This window comes from Leptodactylus fuscus, chromosome 4, assembly GCF_031893055.1.
Source record: "Leptodactylus fuscus isolate aLepFus1 chromosome 4, aLepFus1.hap2, whole genome shotgun sequence".
Classification (NCBI taxonomy): Eukaryota; Metazoa; Chordata; class Amphibia; order Anura; family Leptodactylidae; genus Leptodactylus; species Leptodactylus fuscus.
Genome location: NC_134268.1, coordinates 31200732 through 31227767, shown reverse-complemented (window position 1 = coordinate 31227767; position 27036 = coordinate 31200732). Strand labels below are relative to the sequence as shown.

Genomic DNA, 27036 nt, shown 5'->3' with positions numbered 1-27036 from the left:
CCTGCTTCCAACTAAACAAATAGAGGTGTGGTCTGAATATATTTAGCCACACCCCTTTATATCAGCCACGCCTCTGGCAAAAGGGCCACTCCCATTTTGCCACAATCGGCTATTCCCCGTAACGGTCTCTCGCAGGCCACTGTAGACATTGTGAAACTTCATGTTTCCATGTAGGACGTGCAAATAATAAGAGCAACTCGCCAATGATAAAAAAAAAAATTGATCTTTATTTTTTTAAAGTATATAAAGTACAACATATGAAATACTGTGCAAAAACATGAAATGGTCACAACAATGTCCCTTCTGGTCTGTGCATACACCAATGCCGAGAATGAAGAATTAAAGCTGGAGAGTGTAATAGCTGAGCGATATCCATTGTACCTGATGTCTATTGCGATTGGTGGCGGCCATATTGGACGTAGGTATACGGCTCATCAGACGCATACCTTTGTAGTCAGCCATGATGTATAGGCACCAGGTACACATTAACATGTAGAATGGCAATATTATATTATATAATACACAATATTACATGGTAGAGCTCCATAAAGCTATAGCCACAAGTTCTCTGTCCTCATCTTTAGACATTTGTGACCGAAGTGCAGTTCAAAGAAGAAAAAAATAATAATTAACAAGTAAAAAATAAAGATGCACTTTAAGCAAAACTGAAACCTGCAGCTTCTTCTCTTACCGTAGTACATCAAAGTAAGTAGTACTGGATTCAGTAAACATTGAGGAGGGGGTTGGAGATTTTACCTCTACCCCATAGGATGTCAGAACCATAAATACTGACATAAAGCTATGTTGTCAGCCATAATAAGTAAATATATATTTGTGCATACACGTATTTCCTCAGAATACATATATGCAGATAACTCTAGTCTGCCCTACTTTATACTCGCAGTCACACATTGAGGATGGGGTTTTTTTCTTGCAGAAAACTTGTCAATCCTCCTTTTTTAGTAAATTCCTGTATTTCCCATTTCTGGAGCGCCTTTCTAAGAACTGTGTTTTTCGGTTCCTCTGTTATTCTTCCTGGAAATTTATAATTAAATTGACAATTGGGTGTTACCCGTTGGGGGCGTTTCTCTACACAGTCAGTGTCCAATTTGTGCTGTCATTGGCGGCGTATGTAGGGACACGCTCGTTGGTAACACCCAATGCATTCATACATTTCTAGTAGGAATAACAGAGGAATGGCACAATGCAGGGTTCTAAATAAGGATGCAGTAGAAGTATTCACTGCCCACTAACTTTTTGGGCCATTTTCATGTCTAAACGCTTATTGTTTGGCTAGTGATTTGCTCTTATTGGCTCCTAAAGTCACAGTAATTTGTTCACCCATGTTATTTAAGACATGCGAGTGTCGTACGAATCTCCAGTCTCATGTGAGCGCATAAAAAACACATAAGGGAATTGTTGTATAGAAACAGAGCGCAAAACAGAAGAGATAAACTCAACCTTTAAAATTTGTAGGAAAATTCACATTTTGTATGCCATAATATTAAATGTATATATATATATATTTATTTTATAGTGGATGTCCAGGATTAGGATTAATAGGTCTGCTTTACTCCCCGTTGTGAAACAGCGCCACTCTTGTCCTTCTGCCCTATGTGAGGTATTGCACCGCAGCCCTATGCAAGTCAATGAGGCTGAGCTGCAATACCAAACACAGCACAAGGTCAAGAATCTATGTATAAAGTCAGAGCCTTTTATCTAACCCCGAACAATCCCCTGTTACAATGAACTATTCTACAAAATAAATGCAGACAGGTCCAAAGGCGTCCCTAACTAGACCTGTCAACCTTCCATACGACTTCATCCGCCCCACCAAAAAAGCCTACGGTATCTTTAACAAAGTGCAAACATTTCCATATGGAATGGCATCAAGATACCCATGGCAGGGGGTGAAAGTAATGTTAAAGATCACCGACAGATACAGATCCTATTCCTGCACAACCTAAGGAGCGAAACTTTGCAAACACAATCAAAAAATAAAAATGGATCTCTCCTTTAAAACTGAATATCCTGTATCTTCTTTTTCGGTAAACCGGAGATCTCCCAAAATCTGTGTCATTCCTGAGTCTAACGTTAACACGTCGAGAAGAAATACCCTTTGTGTTGTCACCACTACTGTCTCTATTGATACCTATGAGAAGCGTCTTAATGGTTAGCAATTCAACTGTTCAGAGTATATCCGATACATATCAACTAGATGTGTTAGTAAATCAGGCACTGGTTACTATTTAGGACGGGCTTTACATAGCCCCGTGTTATGTCAGAGGACGACAAACCAGTCCTCTAACCAGCTGACGCAACATTGTACGCAGTGAAAATATTCACACCTCATATCGTCCTGGTCTCATCGTGTACTTGATAGCTCTACACATAACTATCTGCACTTGACATAGTTCAATAATGCAGAACAAAATACAAATAGAAGAACCCCGAGTCTTCGTCAAAGTCTGTCTGTATTAGCTACCGTTCCTTCACGGACCACATTTCCTTCTCAGAAAGATGGTTCGAACCAGACTCACATCCATAATGGAGAGGACGTGATCTCTCATCATGGTTGGCACCATGACCACTTTTTACCCGAGAGATGTAAGCTCTGCGGGTATCTTCACTGGACAGGAGCTGAGGCCTGCGGCACGGCGATGTCACTTAGTTTGCTCACTTCCATTTGCCAAGTGGGGAGCTTTTTCGTTGATAGGTGGCGCCGCGTGTGCTTGGTCAGGTGATCGCTGCGCATGAACCGGCGGTCGCACTTTGGACATGCAAACTTCTTCTCTCCTGTGTGTGTTCGGCGGTGCCGAGACAGTTCATCTGAGCGTGCAAACTTTCTTTCACAACCTTCCCAACTACAGCTGAAGGGTTTTTCTCCTGTAAACAGATAAAAGAAGAAAATATATAAATTAAGTCATGTCAGAAAGTGTTCTTCTATCTTGATAATCACTGCTTATACACCCCTGTAGGGAGCATTAACTATATTCTACAAAGAGAAGCTCCTACTCTGGAGGACTCAGTGCGACCACATTCTAGGTACAGATATGTAATACCACATATCTCCTGCAGTGGCCGCTGCTGCTTCCAACTTCCACCAGCAATAACACCCTATTGAATGGGGAAGGGGGGGGGGGGTTTCAGATTGGACAACCCATTTATTATAGTAGTCGTCAGTATATAAAGTATCCAAAATATCTGCCGGATACTAATTCTGGTTTCCTTAAACACACTGCGCTGCGGTGACCATTATAATGAACAAACTGCCTACTGACTTTTGAGCACCCATCCACTTGCATAGACTAATAACACCTGAGGCTGGCATCTTACCTGTATGCGTTCTCATGTGTGCCTTCAAATGGGAGCTCTTGAAATAAGTCTTGCCACACCCAGGCTGGCTGCAAATATGACTTCTAATTCGAGAAGTATCGAGGTGCGATGGGACCTTTCCTTCAGATGGTGCAACGCCCGGTGCGGGTGCAATTGGTGATAGTCGATGACCATTGGACACAACAGTCTTTGTACTTTGCACTACAGGCTGGGGCATGACAAACATCACTGCTCCTTTTGGCACTTGCGTTCCCATGTAAAACACAGGCTGCATGACCGCTGGGGACTGTGCTGGAGTGTTTGCGACTACTGTTGTCACCATGGAATTGTTGGAAGAGAAGGGAACCATTTGACACAAGACTGGCACCTGTGACATGGCATTTGCAGGTAATGGCGTGGAAACTAGCAGGGGCGGGGATGGGATTTGCATTGGAATAACGCAAGCATCAGAACTTGCTTTGGCAATATGTACAGGCAGGACAGCGGGTGCTGTCTGGGTTTCAGTCTTGATCTGTTCACACCTCAGGTTTTCACATGTTGGTACCAGTAGGCCGGGTGAACAACTCTGCTGGATGTTGCTGTTTCCAATAGGACGTTCACAATTCTTTGGCAAAACCGTATGTTGATTGTAGAGCTGAGCGTCGGCAGTATGGCGGATGACGCTGGTCACTTGGGCTTTAGGCTGGGCCAGGCCTGAATTACTATGGATCGTACCATTTGCAGACCTGATTTTCTCAATGGTTGGTGCTGGATACACGGTGTTGATGCCAGGGGAATGTGACATTTCAAATTCAGAAGGGCTGTATGGCGGGGTCAGGCACTGTAAAGACAAAAGAAATGGTAAAATATTAATTCAATGATGGAAATCTGCATTGGCAATTACCAAATTAAGGAGGAGTCAGAGCTAGATATTGTCGCAAGGTTGCACAGTAACATTTCTGCAAATAAACAAATCAGGGCACACTTACAAAGGCTGGCATGCCGCTGCTGAACTCGGCTGTCATCAGGCTATCTTCACCCTCCGAGAGGTCAGACGCCGGGGTAATTGGTCTCAGATCTGTGTAACTTTTGGACTCTGGCTTCCAGCGGTTGCTCATGTACATAAGAGCCTCCACGGCTTCAAAGTCACCCTTCTCTGAAGCGGATTTCCAGGGGGCGCTCCCGTATGGACGATTTCCAAGAACTTCCATTTTGCTCATCTACAAAAGGAAATATTTACTTGTTACTTTACAATGGCTTTAATATGAAGGCAAGAAAAGTTATTCTGTATCCTGATGTTATAGATGAAACACATTTCTGCAAAACATGTTTGACCTGCACCAAAAACTTCTTCTACACCAGGGATAGGGAACCTTTGGATCTCCAGCTGTTGTGAAACTACAACTCCCAGCATGCTCCATTCACTTCCATGGGAGTTCCAAGAACAGCAGAGCAAGTATGCATGCTGGGAGTTGTAGTTTTGCAACAGCTGGAGAGCCGTACGTTCCCTACCCCTGTTCTACACCCTTAGGAAAACCTCTTTGGCTTTATTAATTGGGGGACATCATCAATACCGCCATATTGTATGGCGGTCTTTAAGTCTCCTACTCCTGCCGAGGATGCACTTCATTCGTGATGAGTTAGGGGAGGCCTATTGCCTAGGAATAATTTACACCATCTTTCCACGGACGTAGATGATAAAGTATCTGGCGCGGCTCGTGATCACGCCCCCTATCGGAAGAGTGCAAAAACGCCACTTGCTATTGCTTTAGTTACAACTGGTAACCATTTTATGACTATTAGTGGTGCAGGGGATCTGATGACCCCCCACATTGTGTTTTAGTAGGGCAGGCTGGGTATACCTGTGCAGGGCTTTGCCACCACTTGTATGTGTTTCTATAGGCAGCCATAGTGTATACGTAGTATTCCTGGTTTGGGTCCACATTAGGTTATTATTCTATCAGTTTGGTATAACCTTTACCCCCACCCCAGTGGGACTCCTGCCAGGACTAGTCATGTGCCTGTGCGGCAGAGACTCATTACACCCAGTGACTTCATGTCAGCCTTTGTGTTGTTCTCTCACACGCCTCACTCCCGCCTCTCACCCCTCCAGTTACACAAACACAGCAGTGCTGTGCGCCGCAGCCAATCAGCGCCCTTGGCGACGCCCATTGGCTAGAAAAGCCTACTAGGCTGCGCTGCGATTGGCCGGCGGCCTGTGGGGCGTGCACGTGAAGGAAGCGTGATCAGCTGCTGCCTTACAACCCTCAGGAAGCGTGAACTTCTGAGCCCCGGAGCTCGCTCACCTTTCACCCAGTTTCTAGCAGGGCGCGCCCCCGCTCTATGTACATGTATAACAACACAGCGGCGGGGGCGAGCAGGCGTTATTACAGGTAAGGAGGGCGCTCCTGAGGTAACACGGCCAGATAAAGTGTATGAGGTGTCGTGGGCTCCATTACCAGCCATGTCTGAGGCGGACAACACCTCACACCGGCCCCCAGCCTATAAATAAATGACACAGTGTATCAGAATGTGTGTCTGTGGAGTGTCTGTGGTACTACAACTCCCAGCAGGCTCTGAAGGCGACACAACACTCCCCAGACCCATCCCATACACTACAAGTCACACTATACCAGCAGGCATCCCATAATAGCCCTCCAAAGGCTTGCAAAACAAGGAAGACACGCCTCCTATTACTCTGTGACCTATGGCTGAGGTACTACAACTCCCAGCAGGCTCTGAAGGCAACAAATCCCTACCTAGACCCATCCCATGCACTACTAGACCAGCAGGCATCCCATAATACCCCTCCAAAGGCTTGCAAAATAAAGAAAATACACCTCCTATTACTCTGCAACCTGTGGCTGAGACACTACAACTCCCAGCAGATTCTGCAGGCGACACAAGACCCATCCCAGGCACTGTAAGTGACATCATACACCAGCAGGCATCCCATAATACACCCCCAAACCTTGCAAAATAAAGAAAATACACCTCCTATTACACTGCAACCTGTTGCTAAGGCACTACAACTCCCAGCAGGCTGTGAAGGCAACACATAGCCCAGACCCATCCCAGGCACGACAAGTCACTTCATAGAAGAGTAGACATCCCATAATACACCCCCAAAACCTTGCAAAACAATCCCTCTGCAACCTGTGGCTGAGACACTACAACTCCCAGCAGGCCCTGAAGTTTACCAAGTACAGATCCAGTAGCAGACATCCCATAATAACTTACAGAAGTCAGCACCTTACTAGCTGACAGGCTGTGACACTACAACTCCCAGCATGCCCTGGAGGTGACAGCTCATTACCCAGATCCTTCCCACCATGGTCCAGGACTATCAGCAAAGACGCTCATGGTTGGGGTGTATTCACATGTACAGGTTTTTGATGCCACAGTGAGGTGACAAAGACATCATTATCTGCAAATGTGAACAGAGCCTTGTCATCCAGGAGTTTGTATGTGAGGACTACAAGTCTCAGCAAACCCTGTAACTACATCTGAGCGATTCAGAATTTGGGCTGTAACCTTGTGAAGGATCGGCCGGTTGGGTCGCAGGGTGTGTGAGGGAGCAGTGAGCAGTAGCTCGGGCTAGCAGCAGGGACTTACCTGCCAGGACTCGGCCGCTCAGTGTCAGTGCTCTGCGCTCCTCTATACTCGGCTCTACAGCTGCTCCATTCACATACTACTGCAGCCACCACAACGTAGACCCGGGCGGGGGAAGCCTCAGCCAATCAGCGGCAAAGGTGTGTAAGGCGGCAGCCAATCAGGAGCCTGATCGCACGTGATCAGCTGCTGCTAAGCGGCGTGGTCGTGCTGTAGTCAGTGCGTGGTCCAGCCCGGGAAGTCCCATAGTGATGCAGCATCCTCGGCATCCTCACCAGTCATCCAGCGGGAGGAGGAGGAGGAGGAGGGACCGGGGCTGGAGGCTGCGTGACTAATGGTCACGTCTCAATCCTCATTTCATTTCCCCCCCCACACACCTGGTAGCCCCACAAAGTGCAGAGCAAGGACTAGATATGTCATGTCTGCCCTGCAGCCTTTGTTCTCAGGGGACAGCAAGGCTTTACATTTGGAGATATGGATGGTCTGGAGGAGCAGTGCCCCTGCAGGGGATCACCTAGAGTGGACTGTCCGTCCCTGCTGTCTGTGTGCCACCCACATAGTATCAGAGTCCCCTCTAAGTAACAGACTGCCATGGTGCCATATTAGTGTACCCACACAGTATCAGAGCCCCCTCTAAGTAACAGCCATGGTGCCATATTAGTGTACCCACACAGTATCAGAGCCCCCTCTAAGTAACAGCCATGGGGCCATATTAGTGTACCCACACAGTATCAGGGCCCCCTCTAGGTAACAGACATGGGGCCATATTAATGTACCCACACAGTATCAGGGCCCCCCTCTAGGTAACACACAGCCATGGTGCCATATTAGTGTACCCACACAGTATCAGGGCCCCCCTCTAGGTAACACACAGCCATGGTGCCATATTAGTGTACCCACACAGTATCAGGGCCCCCCTCTAGGTAACACTCAGCCATGGGGCCATATTAGTGTACCCACACAGTATCAGGGCCCCCCTCTAGGTAACACTCAGCCATGGGGCCATATTAGTGTACCCACATAGTAATAGAGCCCCCTCTAGGTATCACACAGCCATGGGGCCATATTAGTGTACCCACACAGTAATAGAGCCCCCTCTAAGTAACAGCCATGGTGCCATATTAGTGTACCCACACAGTATCAGAGCCCCCTCTAAGTAACAGCCATGGGGCCATATTAGTGTACCCACACAGTATCAGGGCCCCCTCTAGGTAACAGACATGGGGCCATATTAATGTACCCACACAGTATCAGGGCCCCCCTCTAGGTAACAGACATGGGGCCATATTAATGTACCCACACAGTATCAGGGCCCCCCTCTAGGTAACACACAGCCATGGTGCCATATTAGTGTACCCACACAGTATCAGGGCCCCCCTCTAGGTAACACTCAGCCATGGGGCCATATTAGTGTACCCACACAGTATCAGGGCCCCCCTCTAGGTAACACTCAGCCATGGGGCCATATTAGTGTACCCACATAGTAATAGAGCCCCCTCTAGGTATCACACAGCCATGGGGCCATATTAGTGTACCCACACAGTAATAGAGCCCCCTCTAAGTAACAGCCATGGTGCCATATTAGTGTACCCACACAGTATCAGAGCCCCCTCTAAGTAACAGCCATGGTGCCATATTAGTGTACCCACACAGTATCAGAGCCCCCTCTAAGTAACAGCCATGGGGCCATATTAGTGTACCCACACAGTAATAGAGCCCCCTCTAGGTATCACACAGCCATGGGGCCATATTAGTGTACCCACACAGTATCAGAGCCCCCTCTAAGTAACAGACATGATGCCATATTTGTGTACCCACATAGTAATAGAGACCCCTTCTAGGTAACACACAGCTATGGTGCCATATTAGTGTACCCACACAGTAATAGAGCCACAGTGTTATGTGGCAAATGGTGTCCTCACACACTACAGACTCCTAAGTGCCCCCACATAGTATGACCACCCCACACTATGCTTAACACCCCCACAGTAACTTTGCCCCCTTTAGCTGGGTTCCCATCCGCGTTGGATTCTTTGTTGAGTCCGTCGATTTCGGGCAGTCACTGTGACAGACACATAAAGTGCTGTGAGTTCAGCTGTTTCGTCCGGCAGATCCCATTATACTCCATGCGGTCCTTCGGGTACTGTTGGATTCTGCTGTTTTAGTGGTCTGTATCTTTGTTGTGCTGGTCCTCCAATGGACACACAGGCACAAATGTGAACCTAGCGTTAGGATTACAGGAACTGCTGCTGATCAGCCCCATTGTGTCTGAGGGAACTCGGCGACTAAACCTCAGATGCACAGGGCTGGAATCTTAGGCGGAAGATCACCTCACATTTCCCACTTTCTGTCATGTTAACTGACCCAAAGTGTCCCCTACATGGTTTTAGGCTGCCTTAGTTCCTCATTGCACAGTACAATACCTCCTTGGTGCCCCCTAACAGTAACTATACCCTCTGACATGATATCCTATCTGATAGCTGGGCGTCTGACTAACCATTACAAAAACAGATGGGGGTGATTTGAATGGGACTGAGCTGAAACGTGTGATGTTACCAAGGAATGTGATGTTACTCTCCGAGTGAAGGAGGTGACGCTCTTCTGAATAGTCTTCCTAAATGACCCTGGCAATACACTGAGTAATGGAGGGCTGGAAATAAATGTTCCCTCACCCTGTGGTCCGGCGTGTCAATGTATGAAACATAACATGATTTGCCTCTGATGACCATGAGATAAAATGATTTGTGTAAGGTCATGAAAATACTGGCAAGAAAGCAGAGATGTGAGAATTACAGTGTAATACTGAAGGCGGCTGTTAACCCTTTAGAAGCTGCAGTCGGGACAGTGGTGTGTGGGTGCTGCCATGTTACCCCCGAGTATCACCCTGTGGGCATCATCAGTTTCCTTGACAGATGGAGTCTATGCTTTATTGCAGGGGTCCTCAAACTTTTTAAACAGTGGGCCGGAGGCAGAGCAGGTCGCAAAGACATCGGGAGCGGTGCCCTCCAATAGGTAAAGTGAAGTGCGCTCCATGGCCTGGCCCGAGCTCCCCAGGAGCTTCATTATAAATGCACGCCTGCCGGCGTTGTCGGTGGGCCAGAGAGAAGTGCTTGGCGGGCCGCATGTGTCCCGCGGGCCGCAGTTTGAGGACCCCTGTTTTATTGAATGCTGCCATATAACTAGTTTTGATTTTTTTTTTTTTTTTCAAAATATATATACTGTATATATAAAACCATCCACAACACACATCCATTAAATAAGCCAATGTGAATAAGCCCTTAGAGCTGCCCTCAAGCTGAATGATTGCCTGAGGTTATCGCTGTAGTGAGAGTTGTCAGTCTAAAGTCCATGGCAGAAAGTTGCACGTCTGCCGGGTTCAGCTTATATAACATTGCATTATATAACTTCTCCATTATAGCAAAGGCATCAACTGGATTTCTTTATTTTTTTTCTGCAGCATGGACAAAAATCTACAATTTTCCTTCGCGTCTGAATGGAAACGGGATGTGGAATGTTTTCAGGTGCTATGGAATCCAACGCTGAAATCCTCATAAAATCCTGAACGTGTGAATGGACTATAAAGGTAAGATCACACATGGCAGATTTTGTTGCATTTCTGTGACTAAAAGTCAGTTTCATGGAGATTGCAAAAATGTATGTGTTTGTTTCCAACAACAACCCTAGTCAGATGAATAGAGCGTATTTTTTAGGGTGGGTGCAGCTTCCTCTATACAGGCCAGTGAAGTGATCTTCAGTCACTTTTCCTGTTTGTAGTTCAGCCCCAGCCAAGTGAATGGGGCTGAACTACAGTACTAAGCGCAGTCTCTACACCGTATACGGCGCTGGGCTTGATATCGAGTTTAGAGGTCACAGTGCTCATCCCAATGCTACAGCCTCTTCATACAGGTCTTGGGCTCCCACCAATCTGAGGATAGGTCGTCACATAAGCCCCTTTAACACTGTGTGCTATTGTGTACATCCAGTATATCCTAATAGAAAATCATGGCAGAAACTGAGCAAACCACGGCATGAAATTGCTAAAAAGGACTCTAGACGTCTCCAGCTTGATATGTCCCGGCTATGACCAGGGGCGGATATTCACAACTATTTTAGTTCAGTTTAGTTTTTCTCCGCTTTATATTTTTGTAAGGTCCTGCCCTGCACGGCCAGTGCATGTGGGACGGGATGGGTGTGCGAGGGGGTGTGTAGAGGTGGAGCACATGAATGCCTGGCTTATGTAATGCTCAGCAAGCCGTACTGTGACAGTAAATGAGTGTCTGGGGAGACGTGTTTTGCACAGAGGAGAGCTTGCTGCTGTAATATAAGCACAAAATAAGATAAAAACAAGAAGTATTTATAGGGAGACCCCAGGCAGTAGAGCCAGAGGACATGCCAATGTAACGGTAGCTCTATCCTGCGTTAACGCCTTATGTAAATGATTCTAGGAAAAGCTGGGGACAGTGTGGCTTTACAGGACACCTGCATGCTACAAACAATCGGTGGCAGACGTTCCAAGAAAACTCCTGAGCGTAGAAATTTCTCATGTTCTTCCCCAGAAAGAGCATTGAAAGTTTCCTCCAGTCTTACCGGGATATCAGTTTCAGCATATACATGATAACTTTACTTTCTCTCTGGTTTTCCAGGTCTGCGCTTGCTGGCTACCATCATTGATGTCTGGACATGTGAAGGGCTTTGGGTCCACAGCTTGTAACCAGCACAGTACAGGTATTGGAGATCAGTAATATAGTGTAACAAGTCCGTAAAGCCACAAGCACATTTTGGTACAGTATTTGATGCAAGAGCTTTCTCTACTGTATATGTCCCATTGTATTTACTTCAGAACTGCACCAAAACTGCATGTGTGATTCCCCCCCCCCCCCCCCAATAATACACGTAAATAGACAGGATCACGAGGTGTTTGATTGTCGGAACCCCAATGATCATGAAAATAAGGGTCCTCAGTGCCCCGCCTGAATGGGACAGTGGTGCACATGCATGACTACTGCTACATACACTTCTGTGGGACTTCTGAAGATTGTTGTCCCGTAAGAGTGAATGTAGCTCATGTGCATCTTAGCTATTACATATGGGGAACTAGGGCACCCCAATTCTCATGATCACTGGTGGTTCCAGTAGACTGGCAGCCACTTATATAAGACAGCGCGGCTCTCGGTAATGTTTACATACTGCAAGCTCCACTGCTCACTTGTCCTGAAGTACTGCAGCCCTGCCCTATAGACTTCAATGGGAGTACCTACACTGGCGACTCCCTATGGACTCTACAATACATTATAGAGTCCATAGGCTTCCTATAGGAATTCTGCTTGCTTAGTAATTCAGGGCTTTGTCACAGTTCTCTGACAGTCCGCATTACAGAAATGTCCAGCCTACTCACTGCGATGTATTCAGGACGAGGCACTCCCACTCCTAGCTGAGACACACAGATGCCGAGTATAGTGATCTCATTCACTGACTAATAAGAGTATAGCATAAAGGGACCGCAGCTTCACAAATAGATGATGAGCATACACGTACCAGATATGTATATATAAAGGCAGCTATGGAGAAGATAACACTGCAAGACACCAATTAGAAAACTGCATTGGAACTGACCGCAGAGTCATCACAAAAGCCTGACAAGCCCTCACGTCTGCTACTGGGATTCAACCATTGTGTCAGCAACGAGTACAGGGCATCAGTAAAATATTAGAGGCTTGGACAGAACCAGACTATGATCTGTGCTTGAATTCTAAGTGTAAGCTCATACAAAATTTTTGCAGGTGAATTATAAGGCAGATTCCGCCTCAAAATCTGCCTCAAGAAAACGCATTTCCATAGGTATAATTGACATGTGTTTGGAAATTGCAGCATTTCCGTTGCACATATTTTTCTGCAATGTGTGGATGGGATTTGCTTGAATCACATCCACTTTGCAGGGACTGTAAAATGCCTTGGTTTGCGCCTCGTGTGGCCCCGGCCTTAATGTGCTTTTTCGTGGCAAATTGAATGGAGCAATGTTGTGACTCAGATTGCTGCGAGTGTGACGGTACACTCACAAGAAATCCCACAGAGTTGAATATTTTGACTACAGTCACGGCCATGGCAATTTGCGGCCCTGTTTACTTTTGCCTGTTATGCGGTAATGGAGCATTGTGAACGTGCCTGATGGGTGTCACGGCAAAAAATTATTGCACAGCGCAAATCATGCACAGACCAACGCTATGTAGCCAGCCTTGTGACTGTTTCAGATGGCTGTGTTTGGTCTGGGAAATACACCCAGTAGGACATCAGAGACATAACTCTGTAAGGGCCTGTTCAGACAGCGTAAAATGAAGGTGGATTCCCCCGCAAAATCATATCCAAAACATTACATGTCGTCATGCCAGAAGTGCCATCTGCTAGTGTGTGCATATGAACTATGGCGAGCATTGTAATGGAGACGCTCCAGTCCTCTGCCTCACTGGTAGGATTAGGACAGCTTTGCGTCCTAGTGTTGCCAAGACTGAATTTGTTTTTTGAGAACTTTTTCCTTTTTTTTTTAAAGGCAAGAAGTCAAATTCCAACATGTGACTTACTAGTGTAATGTGAACTTGTGAGTTCAGCAGTTCCTGCCAGCGTGCCGCCTATTTCAGCATTACTCGTGGCTTGTAGGTAATAACAGGCTTGCACAACTCATGTGTTACACTGACCGTACAAACTGGGGCACACTCTGGTGGATGCAGTTTAATTTTGAGCTAAGGCACCATGAAAGGATTGTTTATTTTAACCCCTTCCCATTACAGCCATTTTTTGCTCATATTATACTCCCCGCCATCCAAACATTTTATTTTTCCATTCACAGAGCGGCATGAGAGCTTAAAGGGGTAACTCCCATTTTTTTTTTAAGGTTTTGCTATTGCATCAGGGCATGTGTAGTGAACACTTTTGGAATATACTTTATTAACCTATCTAACTTTAAATAGAAAACAGGCTGTACAGTTCCCATTAGCTATGCTCTAACTAAGGGTAAGTTCACACTGGGTTTTTTGGTCAGGATTTTGAGGCCGTATCCGCCTCAAAATCCTGACCAAAAAAGACGGCTCTCATTGAAGTCAATGGGAGTCGGTCAGTTCTTTTTTTCCAGGAGCCGTTTGTTCTGGCTCCCGGAAAAAAGAAGTGACATGCTCATTCTTTTACGCAGATTCGCCTTGTGACATCCGCCTGAAGACACTCCCTCCTCCCAACTAGGCCTATTCATTTGGGCCTAATCCAAAGCGGAGTGCACTGCATCGGCATCCAATCGCAGCTACCCGTATTTTGGGTCGGAACCTGAGGCGATCAGCGGCTGGTCTTTACTTCCCAATATCTCTTAAAAATCAGACAATGGCTTCTTAGCCAATCACTGGCCATAGCTGTGACCCATCCTTGCTAGTGATTGGCTAAGTGTGTCAGGACCAGTAGTGATTGGGCAGAGCTGGTGATAGGGAGCGTTACGTAGTTAATAAGGTTGAATAAAGATGGCGGTCCATCCAGTTCAACTTAACTACAGTGTTGATCCAGAGGAAGGCAAAAAAAAAAAAAGCCAATTACCGTATTAGGGGAATAATTCTTTCCCGATTCCCAATTTTGAAATCAGAAAAAAATTCCTGGATCAACCGTTTATCTCCAAAAATTTAGTTCCTATGACTTATAGTAAGATTAATTATAACCTTAAATTTTTACTTATATTTTCTGTTAGAGCATCCTATCTGTTCCTTTCAGGAGGAGGTCATAAAGGAAGTTTTCATTTTAATGGGGTTTTCACTACCTACAATACTTAGTCAATAGGTGTCTGATCACAAGGGGCGCCACCGCTGCTGAATCAGGCCACATTGACACCTGCACCTGATCTACGTTAAGGGTTTCCTTCCCCAAACCTGCATAAAAATGTAGAGAGAAAAGTCCTGCTTCTGTGGGTAAATACTTTTTAAGGTTAGTGTTCCGCTTTTAGTGTACCCGAGGAACTAAAAGCCGAACACTAGTGTGAACCTAGCACCAGAGTCTGATCACAAGGGGCACCACTGCTGAATAGGTGTGATATTGTGGCCTGGTGCTATCCTGGCACTGCTGCTGTTCTAGCAACCTATTCCAAGGATAGGCCATCAATGTTAGAAACTGGATAATCCCTTTAAGTATTTTTATACACTGTAATCCTATTAATATTATAAATGTGAAAGTTTGTGAGTTTGTGGGTTTGTGTGTTTGGATGTTTGCATGTTCGGATGTTTGTTCCTCAATCACGGAAAAACCGCTCCACCCAGTGGCGTAACTAGGAATGGCGGGGCCCCGTGGCGAACTTTTGACATGGGGCCCCCCCGACACCGAAGATCTCGACCGAGTCCCTCCTACGCATTCCTGCGCGCTCTATTATGTCCCATAGTGGCCCCTGCACACAGTATTATGTCCCTTAGTGGCCCCTGCACACAGTATTATGTCCCTTAGTGGCCCCTGCACACAGTATTATACCCAATAGTGGCCCCTGCACACAGTATTATACCCAATAGTGGCCCCTGCACACAGTATTATGTCCCTTAGTGGCCCCTGCACACAGTATTATACCCAATAGTGGCCCCTGCACACAGTATTATGTCCCTTAGTGGCCCCTACAGGACTAAATACTGTCACCGCTGACCGCTATACCAGGACAAATTGTGGATAAAAAAAAATCTGGCCCTGTGCATTACAATTTAGTAACTCCATGTGCCTCATATTAATAGAAGTTAACCCCATCATCTCCCTCACATTAACCCCTGTCTGCCTCACCATAAGAGTTACTGATATGTGAGAGACATGGAGGTAATAATAAAGTATCTTCATTACTATTACCCCCAAATGTCTCACATATCAGTAACTCTTATGGTGAGGCACACAGGGGTTAATGTGAGGGAGATGATGGGGTTAACTGCTATTACTATGAGGCACATGGAGTTACTAAAACACAAGTAATCCCCCCAAATGCCTGATAGTAATAAGTATAGTAACCCCAGTACGTACCTGTGTAGCTTCAGTTTCATTTTCCTGGAGCAGCTTCTTCCTCTTCTCTTCTGTGCTGGACGGCAGGGATAAGCCCCGCCTCCTCCTCTCATTGGTGGGCAGAGGACAGCAGAGAAAGGGAGGGGGGAGAGAGAGGGGGGAACGTCCTGCAGCGCTGACAGGAGCCAGACCTGCAGCTCCTGTGTCTCAGCCGTTGCTGCAGCTTCGGGGCCCCCTGTTGGTGGAAAGTATTCCACCAGCAGGGGGCCCCGATCATTATACTCGGGGGTCCGAAAAGACCTCGGAGCATAATGATAGCAGTGGTAGCAGCTGTCACCGGGCCCCTGATGTCCCGGGCCCTGTGGCAGCTGCTACCGCTGCTATGGTGGTAGTTACGCCACTGGCTCCACCGATTTGGCTGAAATTTTCCACAAACATAGTTAATACACCCGATTAAATAATAGGCTACTTTTTGTCACAATAGCGCACATACGTTTTTCCCAGGACCCCCACAAAACCCAAACTCACACCACCATCTCTGCAATCTCACACACTTTGGACCCCGATTTGGCTGAAATTTTCCACAAACATAGTCCCTACACTCGATTAAACAATAGGCTACTTTTCGTCACAATAGCGCACATACGTTTTTCCCAGGACCCTTTGGATGTTTGGCGGTCAATCACGCAAAAACCGCTCCACCGATTTGGCTGAAATTTTCCACAAACATAGTTATTACACTCGATTAAACAATAGGCTACTCTTCGTCACAATAGCGCACATACGTTTGTGCCAGGACCCCCACAAAACCCAAACTCACATCACCATCTCTGCAATCTCACACACTTTGGACCATAGCAAGCCACAAAATTCCTATTGCCCTCTGCAGCCTCGCCCCTAACCCCACACAATCACATATACATATACTTTACCACTTTGCCCCTCACCTTAACGATTCTCTAGGAGGCGCTCTTTAACGCTCCGGAGCAGCCATGTTTGCCCCCACCACTCTGACAATCCGCGACACCGCCCACCCATGTCAATACCCCTAGGCGGTCTAATAAATGCAAAAAAAAAAGTTTAAAAAAAGTAAAAAAAAAATATAAAAAAAATAAATAAAAATTCAAATCACCCCCCTTTCCCTAGAACACATATAAAAGTAGTTAAAAACTGTGAAATACATACATGTTAGGTATCAGCGCGTCCTAAATCGCCCGCTCTACAAAGTTATACAAATATTTTTCCTGTTCGGTAAACGCCGTAGCGGGAAAAATGCTCAAAAGTGCCAAACTGCCATTTTTTCACTGTTTTGATTCTGCTAAAAATTTGAATAAAAAGTGATCAAAGCAATAACATTTCCCAAAAATGGTAGAACTACAAAGTACACCCGGTCCCGCAAAAAAAGACGCCCTATACATCCCCGTACACGCAAGTATAAAAAAAGTTACGGCTGTCGGAATATGGCGAGTTTTCAAAAAATAATTTTTTAACACAGTTTTGGATTTTTTTAAGGGGTCAAAATGTAAATAAAACCTTATAAATTTGGTATCCCCGGAATCGTAACGAAACACAGAATACAGGGGACATGTCATTTTGGTTGCACAGTGAACGCCGTAAAACCACAGCCCGTAAGAAAGTCGCAGAAATGCATTTTTTCTTCAAATCCACCCCATTTTGAATTTTTTCCCTGCTTCCCAGTACATTATATAGAATAAATAATGGTGGCATCATGAAGAAAAATTTGTCCCAGGAAAAATTAAGATCTCATATGACTCTGAGAGTGGAGAAATAAAAAAGTTATGGGGTTTAGAAGGAGGGGAGTCAAAAACGAAAATCAAAAAATGCCATCGGCGGGAAAGGGTTAACTTCAAATACTTCTGTCCCAAAGTCACTATGTAAAGTTTCTCACAACACCGTATATATAGCAGCTCAAATACAAAGTGACTGCAACACAAAAGTCTCACGTATTCTCAGAATTACAGCAAAAACAAGATACAAACTTACATTTCATATCCCATACCTTATACACAGTACGAAAACCTTACCCGCGCCTGTATATACCCACTGCTACAATCACCGCAGACGAAGTCGCGGGTACCAGCTAGTTATTAATATTGTATAATTAGATGTCTAGTTTGTTACATATTTTCTTCCACAGGAATCAATCACTAGATTTTTAAAGGGATCCTATCATTGGATACCCTTTTTTTCTAACACGTAGGAATAGCCTTAAGAAAGGCTATTCTTCTCCTACCTTTAGATGTCTTCTCTGCACCGCCGTTCGGTAGAAATCCTGGATTTGTTCTGTATGCAAATGAGTTCTCTTGCAGCACTGGGGGTGGTCCCAAATGCTGCGAGAGAACTCTCCAGTGACGCCTCCATCTTCTTCAGGAACGCCCTCTCCCTGTGTCTTCTTCCGTCTTGGGTTTTAATTTTCTAGACCTCGGGAAGAGCCGACTGTGCATGCCCACGGCACAAGTAAATGGCCGCTTACACCAGTTTACTGTGTGAGCAGCCATTTTCTTGTGGCCGCTGGCATGCGATGGCAGAGCCAACTGCGCATGCTTAGAAGTTTGAAACCCAGGATGGAAGAAGACACAGGGAGAGGGCGTTCCAGAAGATGGAGGTGTTGCTGGAGATTTCTCTCGCAGCATTGGGGACGCCCCCAGTGCAGCGAGAGAACTCATTTGCATACAGAACAAAAACGGGATTCGCAGCGCAGCGAAGACATCTAAAAGGTAGGATAAGAATAGCCTTTCTTAAGGCTATTCCTACGTGTTAGGGAGAAAAAAAAAGGTATCCAATGAAAGGATCCCTTTAATGAATTTGAGGATCTTTACTGCTTCTGTCTGATCTTGGCTGTCAGCCATTTGTGAAGTTGGAGTTGGTGGTTTGGCCTAGTGACTGGTCAGCCGTTGTATAGTACCCGTAGGATACATTGAGTGTTTTACATGCCCTCCAGAGAGTTATTCAGAGATAATCATCCAAACTTTACAGTCATAAGATAAATACTGGCCTAGGCTCTATCTATACAAATCCCAATATAGCTGAATGTATACAGCCTTGTAAACTCCAACTCCATATCCAGCCATTGTGTATAATATTTATGTGCAGAGCGGTGCCGGCCCGGCCTTCCTGAAGGGCTACAAGACATAGAAAGCGGACGTAGCAGACTTACTGGCATCGCTTAGTCCAGAACGTTCATAGCGTTTCGGGATATTTGTGTATATTACATGTGTATTCCAAATAAATACAACCATCTGTGGTGTTTTCTTTCGTAACAGTCTGCAACAACAATAAGAGGTGCGGTGGTGGAAAGCTCCTGTCCCACAGCTGAAGCAAGGAACAAAAAGAGTGGGAGACATTTATCATGCCTTGTACACCAGTTTTCTTTTATGGCTCGTTCACATCTGCGCCCGGTCTCTGTTCTGCAGGTTTCCGTTTCCTGCACGAAACAGGGGTAAGAGACGGAAACCTGCCGGCATGTTTCAATCCCATTCATTTGAATGGGATTGAAAAGTCTCTGGCTGTGTGCGTTTTTTTTTAAACCGGACACAGAGTCGGACATGCAGTACTCTGTGTCCGGTTTTAAAAAAAAATGGTACACCAGATGGACTGATATACGTGATATAACAGCTACAGTGTCCATGTCACGGAGCAAAGGTATACGTCTTCCTCCGGATGGTCTTTTGAATCAACAGGGACGCAAGAGGTCGGGAGACAACAGCAATTTATTGTAATCCACAAAGTTAGTAGCCGGCGGCGGTCACATCAACCGTAATAACAATAAGTCCACAGAAGTCACAATCCAATGATAGCTTTGGTTCCTTGGTCCTGTAACTAAATCCTGGCTCTCTGCAGAGCTGTGCACAGGCCGGCTAACACATACTAACTGCAGCTACAACTATATACTAAAACTGTTACACCTATATCTGTGGGTGGGAAGGGCTGAGTCACAGATCCTTCCCCCCTCACCTATACCAAGGAGAGCAGACTCCCTGTCTACTATGGACAATGCACCATCCAACATTTTCTTGGAGACACTGATCAGATTATCTCCACCCATTGTCCTCACTGGTCCTCACTAGTTAGAGGTATTTGCATACAATGTGCTAACACACTAGACCCTAATCAGCCAACTACACACTGATGTTTACAACAGGTTAGAGAATACATTCCACATGAAATATATATTACACATTGCCTATTGCCGGACTCTAACCATCCCGTGACAGTCCATATTAGGACATCCTCAGATATCAGAGTCAAACATCAGATTAATGCTAGTTTACAGCTCTGATACCTGACTTCTGATTTGTCTGACACCTGACTCTGACACCTGACTCTGACTAGTGACATCTAATACCTGACTCTGATACCTGACTCTGACACCTGACCCTGATACCTGACTCTGACACCTGACCCTGATACCTGACTCTGACACCTGACCCTGATACCTGACCCTGATACCTGACCCTGATACCTGACCCTGACACCTGACCCTGATACCTGACCCTGACACCTGACCCTGATACCTGACCCTGATACCTGACTCTGACAACTGACACCTGACTCTGACACCTGACTCTGACTAGTGACATCTAATACCTGACTCTGATACCTGACTCTGACACCTGACCCTGATACCTGACCCTGACACCTGACCCTGACACCTGACACCTGACCCTGATACCTGACCCTGATACCTGACCCTGACAACTGACTCTGACAACTGACACCTGACTCTGACAACTGACACCTGACTCTGATACCTGACTGTGACACCTGACTTTGATACCTGACTCTGACACCTGACTCTGACACCTGACTCTGACACCTGACAACTGACTCTGATACCTGACTCTGATACCTGACTCTGATACCTGACTCTGACTTCTGACTCCGTCAGAGATCAGACTCAGGCATCACATACAAGCCAGCACATATACTATGCCTCCCAATGATTGGTCAGGATTACAGAGCCCCCTGCTGACACTCAGAAGTAGAAGATACAGTGTATATAGCAGCTGCAGGCTGAGAATCTCAGATGAGACCTGATACCTGACTTGTGACTCCTTCACAGATCAGACTCAGACATCACATACAAGCCAGCACATACACTATACCTGCTAATGATTGGCCAGGATTACAGAGCCCCCTGCAGGAGTAGAGGATACAGTGTATATAGCAGCTGCAGGCTGAGAAACTCAGATGAGACCTGATACCTGACTTGTGACTCTTTCAGAGGTCAGACTCAGACATCACATACAAGCCAGCACATACAATGGTGGAAACTTATCAAGTGAAATGCTCCAGAATTCTAGTATCATTTTCACCAAATACACCCTGTAACATGTTGGGCACCACATTTATCAAGTGTTTTAAATACTTTTAAAACTTGTGAAAAAAGGGGCGTAGACTCACAGTAAAGGGGCGGGACCTACAACATTGTGCTACAAAAATTCACCAATAAGCTCCAAAGAACCTCAACTAATCTTCCATAGGAGACCCTGCTGCAGATTTTACCAAAAAATCATCAGAGAGAAAAGTCCTGCACAAAGTAGAGGAGGAGTAGAGCTGATTGGATGAGACTCTTGCAGTAATTGTCATTGACAGCATCTCCACCAATCAGAGCTTCTGAGGGAGGAACGTTCCAGACTTCAGCAGCTTTATGAAGTTCCCTCCCTCAGAAGCTCTGATTGGTGGAGATGCTGTCAATGACAATTACTGCAAGAGTCTCATCCAATCAGCTCTACTGTGATGTGATGTCTGAGTCTGACCTCTGAAAGAGTCACAAGTCAGGTATCAGGTCTCATCTGAGTTTCTCAGCCTGCAGCTGCTATATACACTGTATCTTCTACTCCTGCAGGGGGCTCTGTAATCCTGGCCAATCATTAGCAGGTATAGTGTATGTGCTGGCTTGTATGTGATGTCTGAGTCTGATCTATGAAGGAGTCACAAGTCAGGTATCAGGTCTCATCTGAGATTCTCAGCCTGCAGCTCCTATATACACTGTATCTTCTACTCCTAAGTGTCAGCAGGGGGCTCTGTAATCCTGGCCAATCATTGGGAGGCATAGTGTATGTGCTGGCTTGTATGTGATGCCTGAGTCTGATCTCTGACGAAGTCAGGTGTCAGAGTCAGGTATCAGTGTCAGGTGTCAGTTGTCAGAGTCAGGTGTCAAAGTCAGGTGTCAGAGTCAGGTGTCAGAGTCAGGTGTCAGAGTCAGGTGTCAAAGTCAGGTATCAGGGTCAGGTATCAGGGTCAGGTGTCAGAGTCAGGTGTCAGACAAATCAGATGTCAGAAGTCAGGTATCAGAGCTGTAAACTAGCATTAATCTGATGTTTGACTCTGATATCTGAGGATGTCCTAATATGGACACTGTAAACAGCAGCATGCGTCTTACAGGTGAATTACAAGTCTCCTTGAAGTGATAGAACACATGATGCAATGAGAAGCAACAGTAGTGTTCCCTCATCATCATGTAGACACACACCACGTGCACCCTGGACAAGGATACAGTCATGGCTTATAGTAATACATTGACAGCGTGCTCAGGTAAAGCCATGCCCCGTACAGACAATACACATGACTGTATGTCAGTAGAGAACATGACCTCAGCCCGGAGCTCACACGGGAAGTCAGGCTCCTAGTGCAAACACAAGAGATCACGTCTGTAGCAGATCCTACAAAGGTCAACCGCGCACCGGGGCAGATTTATCAGGAGGGCACTCTTTGTTACTGGAGTCGCCAGTATTGGTGCAAATGTACAAAATATTGCATGTGTGGCACATCTGTATGGTCTGGAATCGTAAGCTCGGTTCCTATCTGCGTTCGGGCCATTCCATTCCTATCTCCACATGAAAAATACGTATTGCCGTAATTTTTGTGTGAAAACCGATAGGAAACGACACAGACCCATTATAGTCTATGGGGTCTGCAGGTTTCCGAAGGCAACCATTTTTTATGCGGATTAGGTTTCCATTCGGGAGGTCTCCAAGCAATGTGAACCGGGCCTTAGGCTACATTCACACCTGTTCCCGAGTCTGTCGCAGTGTTTGCTAAAAATCAGGTTTCAGTTTATAAACGAAGGACCCCATTATAGTCAAAGGGGTCCATCGGGCTCTGTATGTTGCCGCTGTTTAATGTTAGTTTAGTGTTATTGTGACGGACACAAACTAGACGACCTAACTCCCCTCCCCCCTCCTGATTTTCCTGTTCACTTTTCAAAAATGTAAAAATGCAAAAGTTGCAAAAAAAATTCTCTTGCAAATAATCCCAAAACCTAATTTTTTGTGCCAGAATTGTACAGCAGATGCAGGACTTAATAAATGAACTTGCTAAGGTTTTCTTACAGAAGAACCGCAGCAGTGAGATTCCTGAATCCTGTGATAAATAACCCCGCACTGCTTAGACTGAGCTTTGTTACAGGTTACCCCATTGACTTCAATGGAGAGAACGTTCATCATTTCATCATGTACTGTCGTGGAATATCGAGGGTTTTTTATAGTAGCAGAATGGTGATGTCAGAGGGGTTAGGAAGGGGGAAGGGGTGTTTTATGGGGCAACACGGTGGCTCAGTGGTTAGCACTGCAGCACTGGAGTCCTGGGTTCGAATCCCGCCAGGAACAACATCTGCAAGGAGTTTGTATGGTCTCCCCGTGTATTTCCTCCCATTCTACAAAGACATACTGATAGGAAAAAAAGGACATTGTGAGCTCTACAAGGGGGCTCATAATCTACAAAAAAAATTAAAAAATTGGGTGTTTTATATAGGGTACCAGTTGTTGGTGGTCACAGCACCGAGAATGGTTTTTGCGGTCCCCATTAGTCCCCAATTCCTCTCTCTATTGTTGACTGCAGTGACATGACTCTGCCTAATATGATACCAGGTGTCCGTTGCTCTGGTCTGTCAGAGGACCAGAATTATGGACAAATAGACCCCTAAAATAGCGAGGGGCCCCACTGACTATAATGGGATCCTTCAATTGTTTTGTTAACGGATGAAGAAGTCGGACTTACAGAACTTTTTCGGCCAGCAATTTTAGACAGATCTGTGGCAGATGGACATCCAAGACTGATATAAACCCAGGCAAACTCTGTCCAGAATAGATGATACGTGGCAATAGTACAGAAATATTCAGGCTCCACAACATGTGCATGTACTGCCCTCTAGTGACCAAGGGACCTCATTACATCAGTGATACTAAATACTTCTATTTCAGGAGATCTCTCCACTGGTTTCATTACTTCCCAGTACTGGGCAGAGATTATCATCCTTCATAGGTCATCGTCTCCAGTGGACCCACAGCTTTGAGGCTTCAGGCACCCGAACATCAATGTTTTAGAGGTGGTTTTCAATGGATGGCAAACTGACTCAAATTATAATAGCCCATACACATGCCCGCGTATAGGACTTTAAGCCCGGGCTCACTGAGAGAAATGAATTGGTCTGTGTAGGCGCTGTACCATACTCAGAGACCCAGGCTTATACGATATCTTGGTTCATTCATGATGATATGAGTCCCTTCCTCACCATGGGGCAATTGTCTTGTACTGTATGGCGTGACAGGACAGTGGTCTTGTGGTAAGATTCTGACTGATAATTATATACAAACTGTAGGGACTGTAAGTATGAGGACACGTGATGTAACCAGCATGACTATTGCAACCTTACACATGGCGGCCAATGATCACATCCATTGTAGATAGTTTTTACTGACTGTATGGGGAGGGGATACAGTTTGGCTAATGACTGTCTAATGTGTACGGCGGCAGCTTATCTCCTTTGACAAAGAAGGATTCGACATGACATTGGACTGAAATTTAACATGCCAACCCTTCTTCCCCCAACATCTGCTGTCAAAGGAGTCAGGACACCTCCATATACATTAGTTGGTCAGCTGGTCTCTCCCTAAATGTGAGGGTTTAGCTAATATTGGAGCCTAAGGGTCAATTTACATAGGGTTTTTTGGACCAGAACCTGAGGCAGAGGCCATGAAAAAATATGGGTAGCCATGTCTGAAAGCTGGTGCACTGCACTGGCATCCAGTTGTGCACTCCGCTCCAAATTAGGCCCAATGAATGAGCCTAGTCCGGAGGTGGGAGTGTCTTTAGGTGGATGTCGCAAGGCGAATCGGCCTGAAGAATGAGCACCTCGCTTCTTTTTCCAGGAGCCGGAACAAACCGACTCCCGGAAAAAAGAACTGACCGGCTCCCATTGAAATCAATGTTGTCTGTTTTGTCAGGATTTTGTGGTGGAAATGGCCTCAAAATCCTGACCAAAAATCTCTGTGTGAACTTATCCTAAGGGTGAATTCACACTATGTAAACGCCAGCTTATTCTGAACGTAAAACACGTTCAGAATCAGCGGTGTATAAAGCAGTTCCATTCATTTCTATGGGAGCCGACATACGAGCGCTCCCCATAGAAATGAATGGGCTGCTTCTTTCACTCCGTGCAGTCCCATTGAAGTGAATGGGATGTGCTGGCGTGTACGGCTCGGCATGAGCAGAGCTTGCTGTATACGCCGGCACTTCCCATTCACTTCAATGGGAGTGCTCGCAGTGAAAGAAGCAGCCCATTCATTTCTATGGGGAGCGCTCGTATGTCGGCTCCCATAGAAATGAATGGAACTGCTTTATACACCGCTGATTCTGAACGTGTTTTACATTCAGAATAAGCTGGCGTTTACGTAGTGTGAATTCACCCTAAGGGAGTGTTCACATTAGGAATTTTACACTGAATTTGAGGCGGAATCCGCATAAGTATCTGCCCCCCAGTCAGTTTATCATTAGGAGGGAGTATCCTGCTCCTTCTTCAGGTGGGTTCTGCCATAGAACTCCCATTGAAATGAATGTGAGGCGGAAAATATAGCTTTTCTGTTAGCACAGAATTGGGTGCAGAATTTATCAAACTCCACTTGCGGAATTTGGCCCTGCCCATTAAAGGCAACTTCAGTATCAAAATCTGCTTCAAATTCAGCGTCAAAATCTGTTAGCTTTTGTCAAGCTGAAAAAATCTGTATCAAATTCCTGAAGGAGGGATTTTCTGCTTGATAAATTGAGCTTCCTAGTCCTATGTGTGAACACTTACCTTAAGGCTAAGGCCCCACATCATGGAAACGCAGCTTTTTTTTGTTACAGATTTTGTTGAGTTTTTTTTATACTTCTCCCTTCTGCTTAATCCACTCCTGGCTTTGGCTCAAAAAACCACAATAAAATCTGCAACAAAAAAAGCTGCGTTTCCGCACAGTGGGGCTTTAACCTTATTGTGGACAGGTTATCAGGCAGGGACACTACATGTATGAGAAGATAACCCGGACACAATAAGGACATCATGGCTGGTTATCAGGAGGACACTACATGTATGAGAAGATAATAAGGACATCATGCCTGGTTATCAGGAAGGGACACTACATGTATGAGAAGATAACCCGGACACAATAAGGACATCATGGCTGGTTATCAGGAAGGGACACTACATGTATGAGAAGATAACCTGACCACAATAAGGACATCATGGCTGGTTATCAGTAGGACACTACATGTATGAGAAGATAACCCGGACACAATAAGGACATCATGGCTGGTTATCAGGAGGACACTACATGTATGAGAAGACTAGCAGTACCCGCGGAGTTTGTGGCTTGCTATGCTAAAAAGTGTGTAGGATTGCAGAGCTGGTGGTATGAGTTGTGGTTTTGTGGGGGTCCTGGCAAAAACGTATGTCTGTGATTGTGACAAAAAGTAGCCTATCGTTCAATACTGCCTAGGAACTATGTTTGTTGAAAATTTTAGCCAAATCGGTTGAGCGGTTTTTGCGTGATTGAGGAACAAACATCTAAACATCCAAACACACATAGGATAGGATAACCCGACCACAATAAGGACATCATGCCTGGTTATCAGGAGGACACTACATGTATGAGAAGATAATAAGGACATCATGCCTGGTTATCAGGAGGACACTACATGTATGAGAAGATAATAAGGACATCATGGCTGGTTATCAGGAGGACACTACATGTATGAGAAGATAATAAGGACATCATGGCTGGGTTTCTGACAAGTCCCAGACCATAGAAAGTTCCTGCATTCATGGTCATATCTATTGGT

The 27036-nt window shown here is 45.6% G+C and overlaps 1 protein-coding gene across 1 annotated transcript; it reads right to left on the bottom strand.

Annotated features, from left to right (window-relative positions):
* Positions 1 to 204: 204 nt before the first annotated feature.
* Positions 205 to 7017, bottom strand: KLF10 (KLF transcription factor 10). The gene is made up of 4 exons (XM_075270148.1): positions 6931 to 7017; positions 4305 to 4535; positions 3337 to 4156; positions 205 to 2886 (listed from the first exon to the last, which is right to left on the bottom strand). The coding sequence occupies exons 2-4, from the start codon at positions 4533 to 4535 to the stop codon at positions 2627 to 2629; spliced, it is 1311 nt and encodes a 436-aa protein (XP_075126249.1). The 5' UTR covers positions 6931 to 7017; the 3' UTR covers positions 205 to 2626.
* Between the last annotated feature and the right edge of the window lie 20019 nt (positions 7018 to 27036).

Coding starts and splice junctions, on each gene's coding strand:
- KLF10 (XM_075270148.1), bottom strand. CDS start 4,535: ATGAGCAAAATGGAAGTTCTTGGAAATCGTCCATACGGGAGCGCCCCC. Junction 4,157..4,304: donor GCAGCGGCATGCCAGCCTTT/GTAAGTGTGCCC, acceptor TTGTCTTTACAG/TGCCTGACCCCGCCATACAG. Junction 2,887..3,336: donor ACACATGAGAACGCATACAG/GTAAGATGCCAG, acceptor ATCTGTTTACAG/GAGAAAAACCCTTCAGCTGT.